Consider the following 25,524-nt stretch of genomic DNA (forward strand, 5'->3'; position numbering starts at 1 on the left):
AATGTATTTGATACAATCCAACATCAAGAATAGACATTTGAAAGGCAATTTAAAATAAATAAAGAATAGTGAACAACAGGCTGAATAAGTGTACGTTATATGACGCATAAATAACCAACTGAGAACGTGCCTGGTAACGTAACATATTATGGAAAGAGTCATTCAAATAACTATAACACGTAGAACATGCTATACGTTTACCAAACAATCTGTCACTCCTGATCGCCAAATCCCATGAAATCTTCTTCCTCATTGTCGCTGCTGGTATGCGCCGCTCGCGTCCTTTCTTTCTGCTGCTCGGTCGCCGTTTTCTGCTGCATATACTACATCCAGCTTGTAATCTGCAGTATATGATTTCCTTTTCGGTGCCATTTTTGTTCAGCCCTTCTCAGTTTTTTTTTAAATGATCCATTTTAATAGCTACAGCAGTACCATATAGCATATAGCAGTTAGCATCCCATGACCCACAATGCACTTCTGCCATGACCCTCCCCCGCCAAATTCTTATTGGTTGACATGTGTGTGACGATTGCTGCCATTTGCTTCGTCTCTTCCGTGAATTAAATTAATAATATTATTTGATATTTTACGGTAATGTGTTAATAATTTCACACATAAGTCGCTCCGGAGTATATGTCGCACCCACGGCCAAACTATGAAAAAAACTGTGATTTATAATCCGAAAAATACGGTATATCAATTTGCATGGAAAATCCCTGATATAAGAGCTCCTATAGAAGCAGTCCTGAAACTAAATGTCCTCCAATAAACATGCAAGGTTGGTCTTTTCTTGTATTGTATTGAAATAATTTACTAAATAGACTTCTCCCGGTACAACTTTTTCACTTCCAATACTACACCCATATTGGGGCCTTAAGTATTGGTCAATACAGATTTTAATCGAATATGATATCAGCAAAAATCATACATACTTTTAATATTTGGTAGTGTAGAGTGTTAGAAAATTTTTGATCAAGTGAAATTAGTCCAACTGACAACAAGGGTAAGTATGAAAAACACTTAATGAAGTGAATGGAAGTGATTTATTTTTATATAGCGGTTTTTCTCTAGAGACTCAAAGCGCTTTACATAGTGAAACCCATTATCTACATATTTAAGCTCCATTTAAACCAGTGTGGGTGGCACTGGGAGCAGGTGGGTAAAGTGTCTTGCCCAAGGACACAACAGCAGTGGCTAGGATGGCGGAAGCGGGGATCGAACCTGGAACCCCCAGTTGCTGGAACAGCCATTCTACCAACCAAGCCATGCCGCCCCAATACCGACTTGGTTATGTTCATAAGGTTGAATGATGTGGACACGTTTGTTATTGAATACTTTCTTAAATCTAAAAGCTTCTGCCTTGGAGACATTGTATTTGTAAGTAATATGCATCTATAACCAATGTTCCCTCTAATTTTTCATGTGTGTGAGAAAACGCAAAAGCTCCCTGAGCATTCAGTGGAGCACATGTGAGCAACATCAGACGTGCACACTGTGGCTACACCAGCAGCACACCTGTCCCAAACCTGACTAAATAACAAGTTCAATCTCCATCCATCCATCCATTTTCTACCGCTTGTCCCTTTCGGGGTCACTGGAGCCTATCTCAGCTGCATTCGGGCGGAAGGCGTGGTACACCCTGGACAAGTCGCCACCTCATCGCAGGGCCAACACAGATAGACAGACAACATTCTCTTATTATTATAATCAAATGACAGCAGTCATTTCCATTTCTAATATAAGTGTTTAGGCCCACTTCCAATGACAATAACAAAAAATATTGTTTTTCATGAACTGTGTACTTGTATTGTTTGTCTGGGTGGAGGTCCTGCTTTGGAAATAATTTGTACCACTTTTAGACATTGCATTTAGTTCCCATTAAAACATTCACATGTTGCACAATGAGATGTAAGCAAGGGATCATGTGTACATTCCTGCAACTTCCTGTTTGTAAAAAATATATTTGTATTAGTATTTATTTAATATACTAACAGCATTTCATGATTAATATTTATAAATTAAGATTCCTAATAAATTACACTAGAATAATCACACATTTGATTGGTAAATCATAGTGTAACGACACTGCGATGAGGTAGCGACTTGTCCAGGGTGTACCCCGCCTTCCGCCCGATTGCAGCTGAGATAGGCTCCAGCGCCCCCCGCGACCCCGAAGGGAATAAGCGGTAGAAAATGGATGGATGGATGGATAGTGTAACGACCTGGAATGACACTTTATGTGTGGTGTTGGAGTTGTCCGACTTTTTGTGTGGCTGTAAACGCATCACTGGCTAAGTGCCATATGTGCATGTGTTGGCGCAAGTGAGAAAGAGCGAGCGGCTGCTGTTGATATAACAAAGTTGCTTTTGGTTTGGTTTGTACTGCAGAAAATGACCACTTTTGCTAGATGTCATTTTTTTTACTAATGTTTTGGTGATGTGTTTATGGCCGACAATAAAGAGTTTTGCTCAGTAAAGTGATGGATGGAATTCATGTCCTCAAAGCGTCTCGACAGACGTTACAGTATTTGAACAATAATGACGTAAACTGTTTTCTCTGTCGTGTCCGTGTGTCGAAAATTGTTATGCGCTTATTTTTTTATTTGATTTTGTGCGTGACATAGATTTGCCGTGCGCAGAGGACGCTTGAGCAGTGCGCAATTGCACAGGCCTTAGAGGGAACGTTGTCTATAACTATTTGGTACGTGTCTATATTGACAAATGTGCTGTTTTAGACTGCAATATTCTTCAATTAAGGTCACTTGTATATCTAGCTTGTGTGCTATTGTGTGCTTAGCTCCTGTGTAGCTGATAGCTCCTAGTAGCCTACCATGTTTATCTTTTGTAAGTGACTTGACTAAAATTCAAGAAAAGACCAACCTTGTGTGTTTAGATGTGGATTTAGATGTTAATTGGCGGTCCAGCTTTGCATATTTAAACACATATCACTTATACTTACAAAAGGCCTGATTTACTACAGGTTTGTGTGTACTAAATCATGTGCAAACTGATAGCACATGCGAAGCTGATCTACCAAACGTGTGCATAGTGGATTGCGTCTGTTAAGTGAGAAGAATAAGGCTTGCAATTCATTTTGCGTCTCTGTCTTTATTATTATGCAATATACATAATAATAATCAAAACTGCCACAATACTGGGAGGAGAAGATGCAAATATAATTATTTAGCACACGCAAAGTGATTTATCAACACTCATCACTATTTTTGGAGCACTATTTAGCGTTTTATTAGCACGTGTCAGAAAGTCGTGCTATCTGACACAGACGCACACGGCTGCAGGATCAGTGCTCCTGTTGCACAGACAGATGACGGACAGACGAGAATCCTCAGGCCTACGTGTGTGTTTGGACCGACAGAACTAAAATATATTAGACATCTCGTCTCTTCAGCAATTTCCTTTGATAATTCTATATCTGCTGGATGACTTTAGGGGCTGATTAAAAGGAATTCAATTAATGCGTTTTGGTGTCTAACAGTATTTTTTTTTTTTTAATTGTATTAGTTTTTTTTATTTTTTCGTTTTTAAAATTTATTTAGGAAATATATTACTATAATATATCTCCTCCATGAAAAGACATCTTTCATTTAGCATTTTCTTGTGTTCATTCCAGATGCACATATGTGCTGGTGATGCGATCCACAGCGTTGCACACAGAATTAAGTGTCAGTGTACATGTTTCTGTTGTCTAGATTGCAATTCAGACAAAGATTATAGATATGTGCTGCTGGTTCAGCACATTGCACAGATGTAGGTGCATGATAACGTGAATGTGCAAAAAATGATCAAGTTGTGGTAAAAACCCTGTATGCACGTAAAATCTTCATTTAAATAAGGCAGTCTGCACCACTTTTCAATTGCACATGCAGTGTTAGTAGATCACACGCAACACGCCCACTCATTGTACACACTATTTAGTTTTTTGCACACGCTGTCTAACGCGTGGTATTTGGATCTGAGTAAATCAGTCCCTAAGTCTCTAAGGCAGAAGCGTAATAGAAAGTATCCAGTAACAAACGTGCCCGCATCATTCAACTTACTCCGTCATGATCTTAGCTCTTGAATTATTGTGACCACTAGGTGTTGCCAAAACAATTACTGTACCACTCCACTTCCACTTTAAGACAGCCTAAGTCCATTCCAGACGGTTAATAATTAATAGGTAAGTGTTTTTATACCTACCATTGTTTTCTGTTAGACTAATTTTATCAAACCCTTTGTAACATTTCACACTACAAAATGATTAAAGTAAGTACAATTTCTGCTGATATCGTATTGGATCACTATCGGTATCGGCCAATACTCAAGGCTACAATATTGTTATCGTATCTGAAGTGAAAAACGTATGTAATGAATACAGAGTGCTCAAACTTACAGAAACATTTGTTTAGGGTGGCAAGGGTGTTCAAGGTGAACAGGTAAGGGGTTACTCTTGGGGATAGAAAGAAAAGAAAAGAAGCGCAAATAGATATTTTATTTATTAATAAGTAATCTACTTATTAGTAATCTAGGGGCAGCACGGTGGAACAGGGGTTAGTGCATGCGCCTCACAATACGAAGGTCCTGAGTAATCCTGGGTTCGATCTTGCGCTCGGGATCTTTCTGTGTGGAGTTTGCATGTTCTCCCTGTGACTGCGTGGGTTCCCTCCGGGTACTCTGGCTTCCTCCCACCTCCAAAGACATGCACCTGGGGATAGGTTGATTGGCAACACTAAATTGGCCCTAGTGTGTGAACGTGAGTGTGAATGTTTTCTGTCTATCTGTGTTGGCCCTGCGATGAGGTGGCGACTTGTCCAGGGTGTACCCCGCCTACCACCCGAATGCAGCTGAGATAGGCTTACTGAAGACTCTAGAAAATGGATGGATGGATGGATAAGTAATCTATAACATAGAGGGCGGCATGGCGTAGTGGGTAGAGCGGCCGTGCCAGAAACCTGAGGGTTGCAGGTTCGCACCCCACCTCTTACCATCCAAATCGCTGCCGTTGTGTCCTTGGGCAGGACACTTCACCCTTGCCACCATTGCCGCTCAAACTGGTAAATGAATAATAAATGATTGGTGGTGGTCGGAGTGGCCGTATGCGCAAACTGGCAGCCACGCTTCCGTCAGTCTACCCCAGGGCAGCTGTGGCTACGAAAGTAGCTTACCACCACCAGGTGTGAATGATTGATGGGTTCTCACTTCTCTATGAAGCGCTTTGAGTGTCTAGAAAAGCACTATATACGTTTGTAAATCAAACCCATTATTATTATATTATATTATATCTTTATTTACTTATTAGGGTGAAGCAGGCCCTGGAGGCCCAGCTAGAACAAGAGTGAGTGGAGACTGAAAGACTTCAAACTATGTTGCCATGACAGCACTCAAAATGTCTACTTTTGGATCAATATGTCAATAATGAAATGGATGTGAATTGTTCTGTCATAGGGTCCTCCAGGTCCAACTGGTGAGCCGGGAAAGGCTGAAATCCACAATAATGAAAATGTACGGTATTCCTTCTTTCAATAATATATGACTGTGGTATGTTTATTGTTTGTGTGTTGTTTATTTCATATGCTAATTCATATCTCCCAAACAGGATATTCGCAACATACCACTGATGGTGAGACACTGTGACAGCAAAAACATCCTGTGTAGGATTCTATAAACTGTGTAATATGTCTGACTTTAAGGGCCCACCTGGACTACCTGGACCTCCAGGGACACCTGGGCTCAACGGGGCAAAGGTAAACTATATTTTAGAAAGAGTAAATAATAACAAGTGTGTTCCAGTTGGAGGTCATTGTGGAGTTAAACTGTCTTTAATTCCTAATTGTGACAAAAATGTACTTTTTTTTGTTAAATCTTCTCCTCTAAACTCTTGATGTTAACACATGCTGCCACTTGTGGCGCTCTTATATGTTTTAGTTTTAAGTAATGTAATTTGTGCCAATGATGTATCACAGCTTTAAATGTAAGTGTGTCCCAATCCTGGTTGGCTATTGAGCAGCTTCTTTAGTAGCAGGCACCTTTGTACGTTTTTTCCAAACACCGTAGTAACGATGCTGGCGTTTTAGGTGGCTGATAAGGTTTGATGTGTTGTTGGTGTTTTTAACCTGCTTGCGGAATGTTTGCAGAACATTCGTTGCACAATCGCTGCCATGTTTATATAGCTCAGAAGAAGTTTACGCCAGGCTCACAGCTAGGGATGATGCTCGAAACCGGTTTTCCCGGTTGTTCGATAAGAAAAGAACCGAATCCTCGGACTCGAATCCCTTTTTGAGAACCGGTACCCGTTATCGAGACCACTATAGTAAGAAAAATAATTGGTTCTTTATTCGAATCACTTGGAACGAATCCTGTCCCGACAAGGAATGCCCCGTGTGACATCACAAGAAATGACGTCACGTAGCTCAGTCATTTGTCACGGTGGGGTGCAGCATGCTGCGGTTCATTCCCGGGACGCAAAACTGACGGCTCCGGACGAAAGCGTGCAGGTAGGAGATGATTTATTTCTCATAAATCATACACATTACAACAGACAGAAACGAAACAAAAGGAAAGCGTGCCGTTCGCACGAGAAGCTAAAGCAAAAACTTACTTAGCTCAGGAATACTAGAAGCTAAGGTAACTTAGCACAGGAATCATGAGCTCGAAAACCAGAATGCCAACGTAACTGTTGCAAATGCAAACGATGAAGCCACGACGAGTGACCGGAAAAGGCAGGCTTAATAGTCTCTGATGAGCAACAGGTGCGCGTACAAGGCAGGTGAAAATCATAAGTAACCATGGTGACTAAAACAAACCCCAGAAGTGCACAAAACAACTAAGGAAGTCCAAAACTAACAGAACATAACTAAACAAAACATGATCCGACCACATCATAATACATCACAGTTTCATATCATTTCACTTTACAGGAGTAGGAAGAAGTAAAGCTTATTTAATCCTACCCCTTTCCCACTTCATACAAATATATACATCATTTACTGACCTTTTATAATAAAATATCTGTGAATTAGTTTATACAACAGTTTTGTAATATGTAATTAATTAATTCAGTCATTATTAATATACTGAGATGAAGAATATCTTATTTTCAATAAGGTTCAAAGTATTTCTCATAATTCTTCTTCTTTGTACTTTGTAAGCACTATTCATTTGAACAACCTCTTAAACTGGATCATATCAGTACAATGTTTAACTTCTTTACTTAATCCATTCCATCATTTAATTCCACATCATTTTAGCTGTTTGCAATTTTACCAAATCATCGAACTTTAATATTTTTGACTCAATAAATAAAGTGTTTGTATCTTCTCTATATCCAACATTATGTATCAGTCTAATTCATTTTTTTGTGACACGGTTAACGAATGTAGCGCACATTTGTAGTTGTTTCCCATATTTCTGCACAATAACCCAGATATGTAACACTAGTGAGCAGTAGAGAATGTGAAGTGATTTGTTAAACCAAATATTGTGTGTTTTTTTCCATATACAACAACCTATCTGGACTCGATAAGAGAATCGATAAGGAATCGGTTCGATAAGAGGATTCGATAACAGGCTCGAACTCGATAATTTCTTATCAAACATCATCCATACTCACAGCACGGCATGTAGTAAAAAAGAGGGCTTGATTTGCCCACTCTAACATGTCTACAGCACAGGAGCATTTTTTATCGGGGTTTGGAGCTTTTTTTAATTTAGTGGAACATTGCTCTTCCTTATGGATCCACAGACGCCACCAGGCATTTTCTGGATGTTCTTGGTGGCTCTCCTGGTCTGCAGTCCGATAAAGGAGCTTCAGTTTATGCTGTGATAAGATTCCCGCAAAGCCTTGACACCTGACTTTAATTGGCTCTTCCCAGGCATTGCTGCACATTCAGCGAGTTCAATCCGGCCCTCCCAGGTGACAGTCGGTTCCGACAGAAACGCCTGTTTGGTTGACTGATGTTAAGATTACATGTAACGGAGTAAAGTGTTTGCAATGTTGGCTGCTGTCTTCTGAGGTCGACTTGGCGCTGTCAGTCATGGGTGATGGTAAGGATTCAGAGCCTCCTGTAGAGCTCGGCGGAGAAAAGCGATTACTTTCTCGGAGGCGAAAGGATGATTACCATCTGCTTTGTCTGGATATAATTTTATACATGTTCATGAATAGTCGAATATAATTAGGTGTTGTCTTTGTCATGCAGCATAACCATTACTCACACTGACATTACTCTTTTTAAAATAAGAGAGGTACGTCCTGCTGCTGTTTCATTCTTTTTTTTAGTGGTTGCATTTTGCTATCTGGAAGGTGATGTCAAAACATGTTAGCTAGTATTTACATTACCTGGGAATACTGAAAAAGTTAGCAATTAAATCATGGACAAGTGACCATGCCAGAATTAAGATGGCTTAACTCAGAAGACATGGTTTCTAAATATGGATACAAACAAACGGCGAGACGTTATAAACGAGCAATATTCATGGAAACATACTCAAAAGACTGTCTGCTTGCTAGTGTCATCCTCTCTACCTACTCTGTCTTTCTCTCTCTCTCTCTCTCTCCCGCCCCCACACTCAGAGATGATGAAGAAAGTCAGATGGCACTGTGTTGCGCTTTCAAAATAAAAGCATTTTGAATGTTCTCTCACCTAAAAAACTTTGTGGCACAATAAAAACTACACCTGCGACACATAACTTCCATGAAAATCAACTTTAATGTAAAATATTCCACACAACTGCATTTTAATAATACAGTATATATATATATATATATATATATATATATATATATATATATATATATATATATATATATATATATATATATATATATATATATATATATATATATATATATATATATATATATATATATATATATATATATATATATATATATATATATATATAGCCTTTACAAATAATACATCTGTGCATAAAATATATAAATACAACTATCATTAAAATGATCACAATATATAAATGTGAATACAAAATTATTTTACCCTACCTGGGGTGTGTTCACCTAAATTGGGCTATTCAACAAATGTTGCTACATTTCCTTCAAATCAATTTGTGTAGTTTTTCAGTAGGTGTGACTCCAGTCCAGTCAGGTGGTGGCATACGATAGTAGTGTTGGTGATTTGCTTTTTAAAATTGCGAGCAAACAAACAGCGGCTCGCAATGAAGAATCAGTTTTCGTCGTTCACTTAAAAGAAGTTTGTGAATAACAGGTTTGGGAGGACGTCAGAAACATATTAAAAACATGTTCAACAAGAACAGAAGTAAGTACGGAAACTCTGACTCTTTAAGGTGAAATAAAAAGTAGTGCAATCAGACATGTTCAGCACTGCAAACCCAAATGTTCCTGAGTACTTTACTTACAGTATGTGTCAGTGAATTTAGAGAGTTAAGAGCAGTCAAAAGTCAATGCTATCAACATGTTGTCAGGTAGTGAGGCTTACACAAGTACTATCGCACAGCCACACTGGCTGGCATTCATAACACTTTTACCCTAAATCTTACTTTCAGTCTGAATCACAACACCAATCTCTAAAAATTGTCTAGCCCCTAAGTACACTGATTGAGAGTCAAGATCACTAGCCAAAGCAAGGGTCATGCAGTGAGGTTTTCACACGTACTATCATACAGACACACTAGCTAAAACCGTTACATTCAGAAAGTAAAACCAACCAAGCATGGATGTCTTTCAGCCTCAAACAAATAACAATAACTTAATTTTAGTTGATATATTTGCAAACAATAGTTAATAATCTACTTTTGATGTTTTGTCAGGGTGAAGTTGGCCTTCCAGGTCCTTCAGGCCTTGATGGGGAAAAAGTAAGTTTCTCGGCTTACAGATTATTTGTAAAAGAAGAATCATAATCAAGATCTGATATTCGATATCCTGTCCTCTTCAGGGGCCGAGGGGAAAGCCTGGGGAACCTGGTCCTCCAGGCCTATCTGGTCCTGAAGGTCCCAGAGGAGAGGGTGGTGTCATGGGGTTCCCAGGACCCAGGGGAGACAAGGGAGACATGGGTCCCTCTGGATCACCGGTGAGTGACTATTTTTGACTCCAAACTATCCAATGCAAATGTGTTCAATATGTGTCTTGCGAGGAGAAATTACAAGTTAATCCGTTCTACTTACCATTCTTTGAGCCTTCCACACTACAAAACAACAAAAGTATGTATGGTTCATACTGATATTGTATCAAATATCATTATCGGCCAATACTCAAGACGCCAATATCAGTGTCGCATTGGAAGCGAGATACCCCTACGGTAATTAATAAATCCTGCATTTATTTACTCTCATTCAACATTTAAAAATGTTGATTTTTTTTTTATCTGAGAATTTTATTGGTGAATAACTTATCTTTTAAAAAAAAAATGTTTTAGCTGCTTACACAAAACCTGATCAGTTTTATGTTTTGCATTTTGTTGTTTTTGTTGTTACTGTACTGTAAACCATGTGTTTTGCAATGGATATTAGTTTGCTTGTTTGTGGGCAGCATTGCGTCCATAAGAAAAATTACACTAGTAAATAAATCTATTGAGAATACTTCTGTGAATCTACCTTAGGTATTTTGATGTCCTTTAATAAACTCAAAATATCAGTATCATATACTGTACGTTTTTTTTCACTTTAGATAGACTAAAATATTGTGGCAAAATTCTCTTCCCTACCAAAGATCAACTCTTTAGTACCTGAATCTCAACATTTATCCTTTTAAATACTGTATCTCCCCTTCCTTGTTCTGTAGGGTTTAGATGGCCCTACTGGTGAAAAGGGGGCTACAGGGTCCCTTGGCCCTATTGGATTACCTGGCACAATGGTATGCAATGGTGCCCCTCAGGCTGCATTTTTCTGGATGTATTTTTATTTTGTATTATTTTGATGCTTGTGACAAAGTGTGCTGGCCCATGTACAATCTACTTGCTTGATTTGTTTGTTGTATATTTCATCTTTTTGGATATTTGTCAGTTCCTTTTAGGAATGTGCGATGTCGCAACCACGCAAATTTAACCATACATGCGAATTATACACGACCATGCAACATTGTCCGATGCCCGCAGCTTACCCACATATTTTGGCCAATCAGCTAAATTTTCACAAATAGAATTTGTGCGCTCAAACACGCACATCAACTGTCTAATCAAAACTTATGTTTGTGTATCAGGGTGAACAAAACAGATTCTCATTTGCAATGCTGACCTAGCAAAGAGGTAGCATTTGCATGTTAGAAATGTTGAAGTTGATGCTAGTCTCTCATCGTCTTGCAACAAAAATTAACTCTATAGACCGCTCTCAACAGTTCAAAAATACTCTTAGACTAGGTTTACACTGCAGGCCAAAGTGGCCCAAATCCGATTTTTTTTTTAGATCAGATTTTTTCCAACTGACTGTTTACCCTGCAAGTAAAATTTGATTTTTATCAGACTCCAGTGTAATCGCGCACAGGCCCCCGATGTGGCCCCAATGTGGCACTTGCATGCACACTTCGATAAAGTGAAAACAAAGGAAGTTGACTGGGAGGAAGTGGCTACTACTACAAAATAAAATAAAAGTTACAACACCTTGAAAAATAGTGTTTTTTACGTGAAAGTAAATAAAAGTAATATAATGTATGGATGGATGTATATAGTGTAATATATTTGGGATTGTTGTAATGTTTTAATGGCTGGTAATTAGAGAAGACACAGACATCAGCGTGGATCTACGGGAGATTTATTTTTAAACTTACATGTAAGCAAATGCGCCACAGTGTCAATCCCAGTCTCTGAACAATCGCAATTTCTTTGGAATGAAAATATATATTCATATATTAGATATAGTCTATTATTTGCGCACTATTGACAAACCGGATGTTATGATGAAATATCCATTTCTGCTGACGACTACGTCTTGACGTAGCTCGCCCAAAGCTGGCGAAAAAAATCACATTCAGCTCACATTCAGGTCGCATTGCACTTAGACTGGAATCACATTTGAAAAGATCAGATTCCAATCGGATTCAGGGCTACCTCGAGATGTGGCCTGAATCTAATGCCAAAATAACAGCTATGAAGCACTTTGGAGTGTTTTAGACTGGCAAAAAAATTCAGATCACTTAAGGGCAAAAAATCAGATTTAGTTTGCAGTGTAAACGGGGCCATTATGTACTGGGGTACATTTTTTGGAACATAAATGAATGTTTAAGATGGACGAACACTTCAAGTGTAAAACATACACTGATAATGTCTGCAACTTGTGGACGACAGAACAGACAGCGGACAACAAGAAAGACTTTGGTTCCAATTTTTTTGTAATAATAATTAATTATTACTGTCATTGGTTATAGTTAATTAGGACAGTGCAGTAATTTAGCAATGAGCCCTAAGTATGTGCTTTTACTGTCACAAAGAGTCTACTTTTAAGTCTGTGCGGTATACAACGAGTAAAACATCATAGTATTTGTTTTCCAATTTTTTGCAATCTTGTGCTTTTGTTGTTAAGGCTAAAAGGAACATTTAAAAAAACTAATAAAATCACTAGTTGATTCAATGTTATTTGGTATTTTAGGCCGCCACAATCACAAAAAAACAAGTGAAACCCTGGGGGTACTAAATGTGTCTCTCTTCCCTTCCTTTACCAGGGTATGAAGGGTGAACCCGGAGAAGGAGGAAGGTCAGAGATGGTACGTGTTATCTGAGCAGTGTATTTTTCTGTCAATTTTACTTTCTAGAGAAAACAATGTCATTGATCATTACCTCAAACTTGTGTTTGTTTTTTTAGCTTCATGGTCCTCCAGGTCCCCCAGGACCAGTTGGCCCAGCAGTAAGTCAAAAGTTCTATTGATCCCTTTTCAACATGGTGATTTTTGAGACCAACATCTAATTTCATGTCAGAACAAAAATCCAAGTTCTACAATAACTTATAAATACTTTGAAGACCTATACAAAAGTCCATGGAAAATAAAAGTCAACGGTAAATGGCAACAATAACTCACGGAAAATTCCCAGGCCAGAATTAAGGTTTTAGAATGGCCTTCCCAAAGTCCTGACTTAAACGTGTGGACAATACTGAAGAAACAAGTCTGTGTCAGAAAACCAACAAATTTAGCTGAACTGCATCAATTTTGTCAAGAGGAGTGGTCAAAAATTCAACCAGAAGCTTGCCAGAAGCTTGTGGATGGCTACCAAAAGCGCCTTATTGCAGTGAAACTTGCCAAGGGACATGTAACCAAATATTAATATTGCTGTATGTATACTTTTGACCCAGCAGGTTTGGTCACATTTTCAGTAGACCCATAATAAATTCATAAAAGAACCAAACTTCATGAATGTTTTTTGTGAAAAACAAGTATATGCTCCAATCACTATCACAAAAAAATAACAGTTGTAGAAAAGTATTGAAAACTCAAGACAGCCATGACATCATGTTCTTTACAAGTGTATGTAAACTTTTGATCGCGACTGTATATATGATACCAGCTGATTTCATATCCAATCAATATCAGTATCGCCCAAGTTTTTAGGCTCTAATCTCAGTACTGTAAAAAAAAGTTGAATCTCGACACCTCTAACATAGTCCTTGCTAAAAAATAAAGTATACTTTTTGCAAGAGCTGCTGATAAATAAGGCAGAATTTAGTGCCATATCATTAATAAATATTGAGAATAGGCTCCAGCCCCCCAGCGACCCCGAGAGTAACTAGCGGTAGAGAATGGATGATGTCCAGGGTTACTTTTGTGTTAAACTTTATATTTCACCTTGCTTGGCTTGTAAAACCTCTGATGTGTGCACTTAAGTTTTTCAATTTGATAAAATGTATACAGTGAGTGTAGCATCAAATACTGTTTACTTTCATTTTTTACTGTAAAAACGTATATTGAGCTATTATTTGTTAGAATTAGGGGTGGAAAGTTTCCAGTAAATTCCCAGAAACTTTCCGGAAATTTACCACGGGAAGTTAAGCTCGGGAAGTTTGGAAATATTGACCATTTTTTGATTATTCAAAGTTGCACACCGTCCATGGGAATTAATGGGAATATATGGGAAATAATGGGGAATTAATGGGAATTAATGGAAATTAACAGGAAATGGGGTAATTGGGGTAATTTATACTAACCATCAAATACAGACATAAATATAAACATTTTGTGGTCATAATAAGCAGACATGCATGCAAACTTCTGTAATACAAATTTATTTTTGTTAGCAGAACTTCATTAAACATCAAAAAACATCAATGTTGATTGAATAAAATAAATGATGCCCCCCCCAAAAAAGTCAAATTCAAAATGTAAAATGAAAGCATTTAGTTAAGCTTCTCAAGCCTCTGTTTTTTCATTTATTCTTGTAAAACACTAATGCAATGCCACACACAGATATAAATAGTCAGATAAACAATTGGAGTAGTCTTTAAAAATATTTTACTGATGGACAAGTGAATAGAAATAGACTAGATGAATAAATGAACACTCAATCAGCATGCTAAATCAAACTATAACCTACATTCTTGTATGACAACAGAATGGCTAGCAGAACAGAAGGCAGAAGAAACTACACGTTTTGATTTAGTATTTGTCAGTTGAACTTTACAAATCACAAAAAAGGTACATCGGATCGCTAACGTTGTTAGCATAAATGAATGGGATTTAACATAGAGAAAATTAGCATAAGAGCTAACGGAGAAATATTTTCGGTTCATCATGAGAGTGTGGTGGTACATAAACATAGCTAGCCAGAGATATTGGCCCCAAAATCATTTAACAAGTACAGGAACAGCTAGCTAGCTTCAGTGGAAGTCTGCTGGAGTAGCCTAGGCTGACCATACGTCCTCTTTTCCCCAGACATGTCCTCTTTTGAGGGCGTGTCCGGGGTGTCCGGGCGGGGTTTCTTAAATGCCTCAATTGTCCGGCATTTTGAGTTAGGGTTGCGTGAATTTTCAATGTACGTCTTGGGCAGGGATCGGCAACCCCTAACAACTAAATAAAGGGCATGCCGTGATGGCACTGCATATGTTATCCTCTGTTACTTGCACAAACAGCATGCCAGCCCGGCCTCATGTTGTATGAAGCTTTAACATGCACACGTGGGAGACAGCAAGGCATACTTGGTCGACAGCCACACAGCTTACACTGACGGTTGCCGAATAAAACAACTTTAACACTGTTACGTTACAAATGTGCGCCACACTGTGAACCCACACCAAAAAAGAATGACAAACACATTTCTGGAGAACATCCGCACCGTAACACAACATAAACACAACACAACAAATACCCAGAATCCCATGCAGCCCTAACTCTCTAACCTCAACCGACGCACGGAGGGAGGGGGGGTGATGTGTGGGGGGGTTTGGTGCTAGCGGGGCGTGTAGACTGGGAGAGTTAGGGCTGCATGGGATTCTGGGTATTTGTTGTGTTGTGTTTATGTTGTGTTACGGTGCGGAGGTTCTCCAGAAATGGATTTGTCATTCTTTTTTGATGTGGGTTCACAGTGTCGCGCATATTTGTAACGTAACAGTGTTAAAGTTGTTTTTTATACGGCAACCGTCAGTGTAAGCTGTGTGGCTGCTGACCAAGTAAGCTTTGCTGTCGTATTCGTGTTCAAGCTGAAGATGCATTCAACATGTGGCCGAGCAGGTACGCTGTTTAAGCAGGCTGTAGAGGGCGCTAAAGGCAGTGCCATCACGCCCAAATTTTGGGTGTCTCCCGGGAAAAGTGGGAGGATTGGCAACTATGACGCTGTTGAACGCCATTCATGAAAATCTCGCGGGCCGCACTAACTTCAAACTGTCATATTAAAGTGCGGGCCGGGGCGCGTGTCTGAGACCCCTGGTTTAAACATAGCACAAAGCAATAAAAAGCTTTGTATACAGTGTAATTTAATTTTAAATTTCAAAAGAGTCTTGAGGCTCCCATTGTTTTCTTTCATTTATGAAACTCGTCAAAATGGCTCTTTGAGTGATAAAGGTTGCCGACCCTAGACTCTAGGGTTAAGTTAAGAAGGGGTTAAACAAAACAAGCTGTGAAGGTGCGCACGCAGAAACATTCGTGAGGGAGGGGCAGAGACACAGAGCGAGAGAGCTAGTGAGTGGAGACAGACATGAAAACAAGAAATGCCGAAAAGTAAATGCAACTTCACGGATGATTTGCGGAAAAAGTATTTGTGTTTTGGTCCTGGCCGTGACACATGGGAAGCAGAATGCACTGTGTGCAAAGCAGGAACGTGTATATCTGTGGCAAATAAAGATCTACAAGCCCATATCGACAATACAAAGCACAAAACAGCTGTGCAGGGCGAGAGCTCGTTTATGACAACCTTTTTCCAAAACACAACATAGAATGTGAGATATAACAGAATAATGCATACATTTGTCATTTGTTTTCAAAACGCTTACAAAAAAGTGGTACCCCAAAAATTTACTGTGGGACCCCATTTGTATGATTTGATGGGGTCCCTGGGACCCCATTTTGAAAATTCCTAGCGCCAACACGACTGTCAACATAGGAGAAAAAAATGCTTTATTTAAATAAATATATTACTTATGAAGCAAGTTCGAGTATCATTGGCAAATTTTCACCTAGTCCCGGCCTTGGCACGCATTTATCTGTCCTCTTTTTGGGATTTCAGAATATGGTCAGCCTAGAGTAGCCTAGGCCTACAGTTACTAGCTGGCTTGAGTGGAAGTCTGCTGGAGTAGTCTACAGTCATACAGTAACAAGCAATTACACCTCTATTAAACTTAAATACCATAGATCAAATATATTTACCCCAGTAATATCATCAAAACTTACCTGACTGGATGAAGTCCTTGGGCTCAAATACTAGTGTGGCCTCAATAGCCCTGCTGTAGTGTGTAGCATGCTGGGAATTATCTGTGCATGTGATGGAAGAATGCTCTGCACATGTGATGGAGGAATGCACTGTGCAGGGTTGAAATTTAACTGAATTTGCAAAAAATAAGGTTGTTTTAGCTAATAATCATGCTGCAAAATCTAGCATGTTGCATTCAATGTTTATTCCCATTAATGTCCCATTAATTCCCATATGTTCCCGTTAATTCCCATTGAAAGTTTCCAACTTTGAATATTCCCAGAATTTTGCAACCCTAGTTAGAATGTAAATATTAAATGTATTATTCTAAGTTTTTGATGAATGTATCAGGAATCATCAAGGGCAGTAATTACTTGTTTTTTCCATTAGTTGTCCACACTGTGGCAGTGTTTACTTCCCCTTCCCCTATTATCAGTAACCAAATGACCTGTATTGCTTTGATTGGTTAATATTTGTACTTTTGTAATTATTTACTTGATTTTTTTAGGGATCACAGGGACATTCAGGGCCAAAGGTGAAGTATCCTATACATTTAATCTTATACATAAATGCCTATAATAATATAGAGAACCTATTTCCTTGTGTTTTAAATGGCTACACATTAAACAATGTCTGTCTCTCAGGGAGAGCCAGGCATCGGCTTTAGGGGAGAAAAGGGAGCCACAGGTCAGAAGGGTGACAAAGGAGACAGAGGCCATCTTGGACTGCCTGTAAGTGCAAAGAAGTTTGACACGTCTTTTTGGCAACATTTTAGTTTGTTAACAACCTCTATTTAAACGGCATTGATGTCATCACTTGATATAAATGGACAATATTTCTCAGTTGCCCTCAGAATATTTCAAACTCTTATTTTGGGGCTTGCCCCTAATTATTCTACGTAACTAATTATCGTTCTCTTTTTGTTAGAGATGACCGATAATGGCTTTTTTGCCGATATCCGATATTCCGATATTGTCCAACTCTTAATTACCGATTCCGATATCAACCGATACCGATATATACAGTTGTGGAATTAACACATTATTGTGCCTAATTTTTTTGTGATGCCCCGCTGAATGCATTAAACAATGTAACAAGGTTTTCCAAAATAAATCAACTCAAGTTATGTAAAAAAAATGCCAACATGGCACTGCCATATTAATTATTGAAGTCACAAAGTGCATTATTTTTTTTAGCATGCCTCAAAACAGCAGCTTGGAATTTGGGACATGCTCTCCCTGAGAGAGCATGAGGAGGTTGAGGTGGGCGGGGTTGTGGGGGCGCGGGGGAGTAGAGGGGGGTGTATATTGTAGCGTCCCGGAAGAATTAGTGCTGCAAGGGGTTCTGGGTATTCGTTCTGTTGTGTTTATGTTGTGTTACGGTGCGGATGTTCTCTCGAAATGTGTTTGTCATTCTTGTTTGGTGTGGGTTCACAGTGTGGTGCATATTTGTAACAGTGTTAAAGTTGTTTATACGGCCAAAAGCCGTAGATAGTATGTGATTGGGCCGGCACGCAAAGGCAGTGCCTTTAAGGTTAATTGGTTAATTTTGAAGCATTTATCGGCCGATAATATCGGCAGTCCGATATTATCGGACATCTCTACTTTTTGTACCATATTAATTATATATGGTAGCGGGACGTAACCATGAAACTTTGTCACACAAAACACTGTTAAACGAGAAACACCTGTAGTAATAATGATGGATCAGATTTCAATAGCTCTTTTGTAGAGACTCAAAGCACTTAACAGTGAGAACCCACCATTCATTCACTCCACATTCACTCGTGAATGGTGGTAAGCTAAATGTATAGTCACAGCTGCCCTGCAAAACAGCCCAAAAAATATTTTGTTCCAGTCAAAATAACAATCTAATCACTTTAGTATCATTCGAGATTACCAAATTATGGATTAATCCACCCTCCTCTTGCATTTACTCCTGGCTGGAACACAGGAACAATCAGTCCTTTCAGGATTTCGCTGGCTCTTCTTGTGATTGTTGCGACCTAAAATGCCCGATTTTTCTGCAACTTTTTCAGAAACTGATGTTTTGAGGCAAATTGTTTCTATACCAGCTTTGACTTTAGGAATTTGTCCTCAATAGTTTGTGTTCCTTGTAACTTTAACCTCAAAAAGCACCGGGTCTCAACAAAAATGGGCAAACAAATACTGTATAGATGTTTTACTCCTGTTATAACACACATATGTAAAAGTAGACACTCGATGGCAGAAGCACATACTGAAAGCTCATTGTCAAATTATTGTACTCATAATCAAATATAATTATAGAAAGAAACACAATCAAAGGTTTCTTTGCCCGCCGTCTGCCCTGTTGTTCATAAGTTGCTGACATTTTCTGTGTATGTTTTACACTTCAAATAAAGGTAAAATAAGTTCATAAATACATGTTCAATAGGAAGTACATTTTTAATACAATACCCAGAAGGCTCAGTACTGCAGACAGGAACAGGAAGTAGGCTCAAAGGGGACCTGCACTTTTTTGGGAATTTTGCCTATCGTTTACTATCATTATGAAAGACACGACTTTTTTCTTTTTAATGCACTTTAACTCGTTAATAATTTTAAATAAAAGTCAGTTTACAGCAGAGCCAATGGAAGGTCCTCTATTTCGCCCATAAAACCCTATAAAAAAACATCCAATAAGCGCCATAAATACACATTTACATTTCGTGACTTGAATACTAACCAAGTATTAGCGATATTGTTATTATGAGCGCTCACACAGACAAACTATTTATAGCAGCGCCGTGATCACAAGTTTGGGTGTCAATATTCAGTTCAGTTCAGTATCAGTTTATTTCGAACATGCATACAATGCAATGTAATATTAACACGATAGACTGATCAGTTACTCCCTCGTTTCCTTGCTCGTCAAACTTTATTTCAGATCATAAATAATGCCTCTCACCTGGAAAGTAGAAGGATGAGGACGTATTTTGACAGGTTGGTACACTTTCACAGCCAATTTAGACCCGGTAATGGAGAGAACGACACGAAAAGACGCTTGGGTCAACCCCTTTTTCTTCGCAAGGATTATGAGTCATTTTTCATTTGTGAAGTGAATTTGTGAAGTTAATTATATTTATATAGCGCTTTTTCTCTAGTGACTCAAAGCGCTTTACATAGTGAAACCCAATATCTAAGTTACATTTAAACCAGTGTGGGTGGCATTGGGAGCAGGTGGGTAAAGTGTCTTGCCCAAGGACACAACGGCAGTGACTAGGATGGCGGAAGCGGGGATCTAACCTGCCACCCTCAAGTTGCTGGCACGGCCACTCTACCAACCGAGCTATACCGCCCCACAATGGGAATATATGAGCATCCGAGCAGTCGGCATCCTAATGACAGCAGACATTGTACAGTAATTGATGTTTTATTATGTTTGTTATAGTGAGTAATAATTGATGTAGTGGCAGGGGGAAAGCTTTAAAAAAAACGCCGTAATGCCGCGACGCGTATGCGTAAATTGGGAGGCTGTGCATAATTGGCGGGGATTGGTTGCATTTGCGTGAATTGGCGCGATCATGACATCCTGGAGGGATAAACAGACACCGTTTTTGTATCCTCTCTCTAGAGTCTTATTCATCTACTTTTTGTTAATAGCTGCTTGGTTTTTGCTGTAACACGCTTCCATCTATACCTCATGTGTTGTTTCAAGCAAGTTTAAAGGCTAGTTTAGCGATTAGCTTGCCTTTTTGTCTGCTCCTGCTTGTTTTTACTCGGTATGTAACATGTTTAGCATTAGCCGAGGGACCAAAAAAAAAAAGAAAAAGTATCAGCTCGAGGGAATCGGTTTTTGTTGTGAGCGGCATTGAACGGCCTCAATTGGCATTGGTGAATCACTAAGGATGCTGTAAAAAATCTAAATCATGATTATTTTCTATAACGATTCTAAATCTATTCAAAATTTTAAAGAATCGATTTTTAAAAATATGTTTTTAGGCCATATCTGCGCTCACTCTGCGCATATACATCATACGGCAGCCAAAAGTGGAGCATTTTGTTATGTCTCAGAGAAGGGAAGGAGGCGACAACCAGGGCAGGACTGCGGTTTACAGGGTTTATTTTAAACCTTTGATGAATACGTGGCATGTGTATGCTACTCAAAGTGAGTGAGTGTTGACTATGTGTAAAATTAATAATGTAAACGTTACCAAGGGTTGTTGTCTGTAAATGTTGGTTGTATCTTTCGTCGTTATCCAAGGGGGCAAGATGAAGCGGCAGTTCGTGGACAGGCAAGAGGTCTTGGGCAGGAACAGGGCAGCGTGGTCTGGGTTCGAGCAGGGAGGTCGTGGATCGAGGAGGGCAGTCAGGAATCCGGATGGGTGTTGAGTGACAAGGCATGATCATGGAGGACAGGGGAGTCACTGTGGAAATACAAAAGGACATGAACCAGGGGGAAACACGGAGAGAGAGCAAAACAAGCACGAGGAAATCACTGGGGAAGGGAATGCCAGACGTGATGCTTACTGGAAGGTTAGCGACGTTCTGGCAAAGGTTCCTCGGGTCCGCTGGTCTTTATGCAGCTCCCCCTCGTCAAGTCCAGGTGCGCTGATGAGTGATTGTTTTCAGGCTTGTTGCTGTGTGGGCGTGTTGTGCTCAGCGCGAGCAGAGGTGTGTCTGAGCGTGCTGCCAGCAGAGGGGTTAACAGAGGTGCCTGCAGCTCCAGCTGCAGAGGAAACGTGGGTTCGACTCCGCGTCATGACAGTACCCCCTCCCTTATGCGAGGCCTCCGACGAGCGCCGGGGAGCATCAGGATTGGCACAGTAGAAATCCTCTAGAAGTGAGGGATCGGCAAGGTAGGAGGCCGGCACCCAAGATCTGTCTTCAGGTCCATATCCCTCCCAGTCGACCAAATAAACGAGGCCCCTACCTTGTCGACGGACCCTGAGGATCTCCTTAACCGACCAAACCTGATCTCCATCGGGTAAGAACCTAGAGGGTGGGGGGGCAGGGACAGGAGAGGACAGAGCGCTCTCCGCTACCGGTTTAATCTGGGAAACATGGACCACTGGATGCCGCTTGACCGAGGGTGGGAGAGCCAATTTAACTGATACAGGATTTATGATAGACATGATGGAGAACGGACCAACATAACGTGGAGCCAATTTCTTAGATGGTACCTGGAGGCTGAGGTCCTTAGTGAGAAGCATCACTTGTTGTCCTGGTTTATAGGACGGAGCTGGAATGCGATGACGGTTGGCGTTGCTACACATTTTCTCGGATGCTCTTTCCAAAGCTGCACGAGCGGCTCTCCACACCCTCTGACACCGTCTAATATGAGCTCTAGTTGAGGGTACAGCGATCTCCAGTTCTTGTTGGGGAAACAAAGTACCTCTGGAAGCTGGAAATCCTGTGACAAAATCCAGGGCGATGTGCGACCAAGGACGGGCAGGAATGGAGAGAGGGCGAAGAAGACCAGCCGGAGGCCTGTGTGACGTCTTACTGCGGGCACAAGTTGAACAAGCAGCGATAAACTCCCGAGTGTCCTTGGCCATGGATGGCCACCAAAAACGTCTTCGCAGCAGTGATAGGGTTCGTTGAAAGCCAGGATGGCATGAGAACAGGCTTGAGTGCCCCCAATCCAGGACCCTGGGTCGTAGCTCCCGATGGACGAACAGTCTGTTGGGAGGTCCACCTCCCGGTCCTGGATTGGAATGCAGTGCAGACTTAACCAGGTCCTCCACTTTCCAAGTTACCATCCCTATGATGCAAGTGGGAGGAAGGATGGGTTCTGCCACTGCCGGACCGGTAGGTTCTTTCAGAAATAACCGAGACAGTGCGTCAGCCTTAGTGTTCTTGGAGCCAGGTCTGAAAGAAAGCACGTAATTGAAGCGAGAGAAAAAAACTGCTGCCACCTTGCCTGGCGGTTGTTGATCCTCTTGGCAGCTCGGATGTGTAGGAGGTTGCTGTGGTCGGTAAGGATCTGAAACTGGTGTCTAGCTCCTTCCAACCAGTGTCTCCATTCCACCAGGGCCTCATGGACCGCCAGTAATTCTCTATTCCCAGCATCATAATTCTGTTTGGCCGTGGTCAGGCGCCAGCTGCAGAGGAAACGTGGGTTCGACTCCGCGTCATGACACATTTGGAACCTTGTTTGAGAAGGTTTTAGTATAATTAAACAATATTTTGTGATAATCGGTTCTCTGGAGAATTGTGTTGATTTGGGAATCGATTCTGAATCGAATCGTCACCCCAAAAATGTAAATCAAATTGAATTGTGAATTGGTAAGATTAACATCTTAAGTACATTTTCCTGGAATTCAGCCGAGAATTCCTAGTAAAAAATACAATAAATTCATTATTAAAGATGTAAATTCTTAATGTAGATGGTCCACTTATTTGTTTTGTCAACTTTAATACAAAGCTTAGATGTTTTATCAGATAGCTTGGCAGTTATTGACCTACATTTGACCGCTTTTAGCATCTTTAATGTACAAAGTATTTCAAAATGGTCCGCATCTTTTCTTTTTTATGTATAGAGCCCTTCGTGTAATAAGTTTGGACACCCCTTGGTCTAAAAACGTTTAGTCTAATTACACAAACATCAAAATTGAAAGTGACAGTTTTCACATATTGTTGATATTTAAAAATATACAGTGTTCTCTTGTGATGCTCACTTACTGGGGTCTCAGTATTTTGCAGATTTTAAAGTACTATTGAATACCTTGAGATTTTAGCAACCATTAAAGATTCCTGGTTAAAATTATGTAGGTTTAAATTAGGGGCGCACCAATTTTTTTTTTACATCAGAACCGCGATTCTTATTCATCTAGATTCTAAATTAATTCATAATTTTCAAAAGTCGATTTAAAAAAAAAGTTTTTATTAATAACAATAATTTTTAAAAATACATTTTTAGGCCAACTTCATGCAACCAGGGGGAGCTTTTCTAACCTGTAACCTGTTTTTAAAACGTTTAATTATAATTACTACACTAAATAATACATAGAATTGTTTAGGTAAAAGAACAAAAAAGCAAAAATTATGATTGACTCTCATTCAAATCCTTCAAAGTCCTCCTGTGTCCAACAACTTATTACCTGAGTTTTGTAAAACCTCGGTTCTTGTGTGATCCACTTTTTCTATGGTTGGGTTATTGCAAGATTTTTTTGTCCCGGTTTTGTATACCATCTCATTTGTTATACAAGCAAACATTGTCCAAACAAAGAATCCAACGCTTTGGTGACTCAATTGCTTTTTTTTTTTTTAAAACATGTTTTGTGTTTATAGTTTAGGGTGTCTAGAACACATTAAAATAATTTCCTCCTGGTAGATTCCATCATTTTTTGTCAGGCTCTGTCTTCGTCAGACATTTTGGGAGGGATTACTAACGAAAACCAAGGTACCACTGTATAAATAGATAAATGGAACAGATACTGATTCTACCTTTACTATTAACACTAGTAATGTTTAGATGGATCTGCCCACCCCTAGGATATACCTGATAAAAGTTACTAACACTTCCTGTGACTCACCTACCAGCACCACCAGCACTTTTACCTCCATGATTTATGATCACCATGTGAATGTGGTTGAGGTCACAGCTTCACTCACCCCACCACCTCCCAATGTCCACCCCTTCCCTCCCAACCCCACCTTCCTTCCATCTCCCCATCACTTCTGCTCTTTAACTGCGTACAACGCTATCCAGGGGGCACATGGGTTAGACGGCAGACCCGGTCCAGTGGTGAGTGGCGGAAAAGGTCATGTTTCGGTCCCCCTTGTCTCCCTCCTACTCCTTCCTCCTCTGCCCCCTGCAAGCTTGCTTGATGTCTGTGTCTTGTCTGGTTGTTTTCCTGCTTTCTTGTGCTTGCACTGTCTCAGTTTTCGCTCCAGGAGTTCTTGCGAGCACGGGACTGTTCTAGATTGGGTTTGTAGGGATGCAGTGCTCTTATTTAACTTTCTTCTGCAACACAATGGCAGCTATTTACCGTTTACTATTTACCACCGGGCCCCACTACAGGGAACAGCATGATTGCATTTGTATTGCTAAGGTAACTGATATGCAGCACTTTTGTCAATATACACATGCTATGTATTGACTTAACCGTAAGAACATCAGCTAAAACCGTGAACTAGTTTTAGAAAAACAGAAAACAATCAAACCACTTAAATGGTCGGATGAGAGTTTTCCTAAAGGTGCTAATTTAATATATTGCCGGTGTGCTTTGAACCCCAGTCTGAGGTCAAGAGGATGCACCTGAGATAAATTTTCAGCTTCATGGCAAAGGTTATGAATATTTATGTACATAGAAATTACTGATAGTATGTGAATATAAACACCAACACAATGATTGGACGTACTACATTATTGGGGAACTGTACCGGACAACTTCATGTACAAGCCGTGACCGTTTAACCCCATTTATGTCAAGGTGTACGCGTGACTTTAATGTTACAATTCACTGCCAAAGATACAAATAAATCTATCATATCAATCACAAAAACTGATTTCACGTTTTCATTATGGGAAATTGTGTTTATAATTTTGAGAGAAAAGGAATTGATTGCATCCACAAAGTTTAGTAAAAGATACTTTTGGAGCTGACTTCCGGTCGTTATTAACAGTGCCCAATGTTGCTTTAGAATTTGAACACACCTATTTGACGATGTAAATCTTAAATCCCTATCCTGGCCAGTACCTCTGTACCAGTCGTAGGTTGCAAAGATTGCATTCCTGAGAAGACCAGCATGTGGAGATGCTAA

At 39.8% G+C, this 25,524-nt stretch overlaps 1 protein-coding gene across 1 annotated transcript in view; it reads left to right on the top strand.

The window, feature by feature from the left end:
- The window catches only part of col13a1 (collagen, type XIII, alpha 1), a 125,789-nt gene that overhangs the window by 70,522 nt on the left and 29,743 nt on the right, over positions 1-25,524 (top strand). The window contains exons 23-33 of the mRNA XM_062058944.1: positions 5,445-5,501; positions 5,596-5,619; positions 5,690-5,743; positions 9,786-9,830; positions 9,911-10,045; positions 10,756-10,827; positions 12,628-12,669; positions 12,768-12,809; positions 17,304-17,330; positions 17,440-17,526; positions 24,470-24,505. Of these exons, the coding sequence (XP_061914928.1) occupies positions 5,445-5,501; positions 5,596-5,619; positions 5,690-5,743; positions 9,786-9,830; positions 9,911-10,045; positions 10,756-10,827; positions 12,628-12,669; positions 12,768-12,809; positions 17,304-17,330; positions 17,440-17,526; positions 24,470-24,505 (621 nt within the window). The remainder of the gene's footprint in view (positions 1-5,444; positions 5,502-5,595; positions 5,620-5,689; positions 5,744-9,785; positions 9,831-9,910; positions 10,046-10,755; positions 10,828-12,627; positions 12,670-12,767; positions 12,810-17,303; positions 17,331-17,439; positions 17,527-24,469; positions 24,506-25,524) is intronic.

The sequence above is a fragment of the Entelurus aequoreus genome, linkage group LG09, assembly GCF_033978785.1.
Source record: "Entelurus aequoreus isolate RoL-2023_Sb linkage group LG09, RoL_Eaeq_v1.1, whole genome shotgun sequence".
Lineage (NCBI taxonomy): Eukaryota > Metazoa > Chordata > Actinopteri > Syngnathiformes > Syngnathidae > Entelurus > Entelurus aequoreus.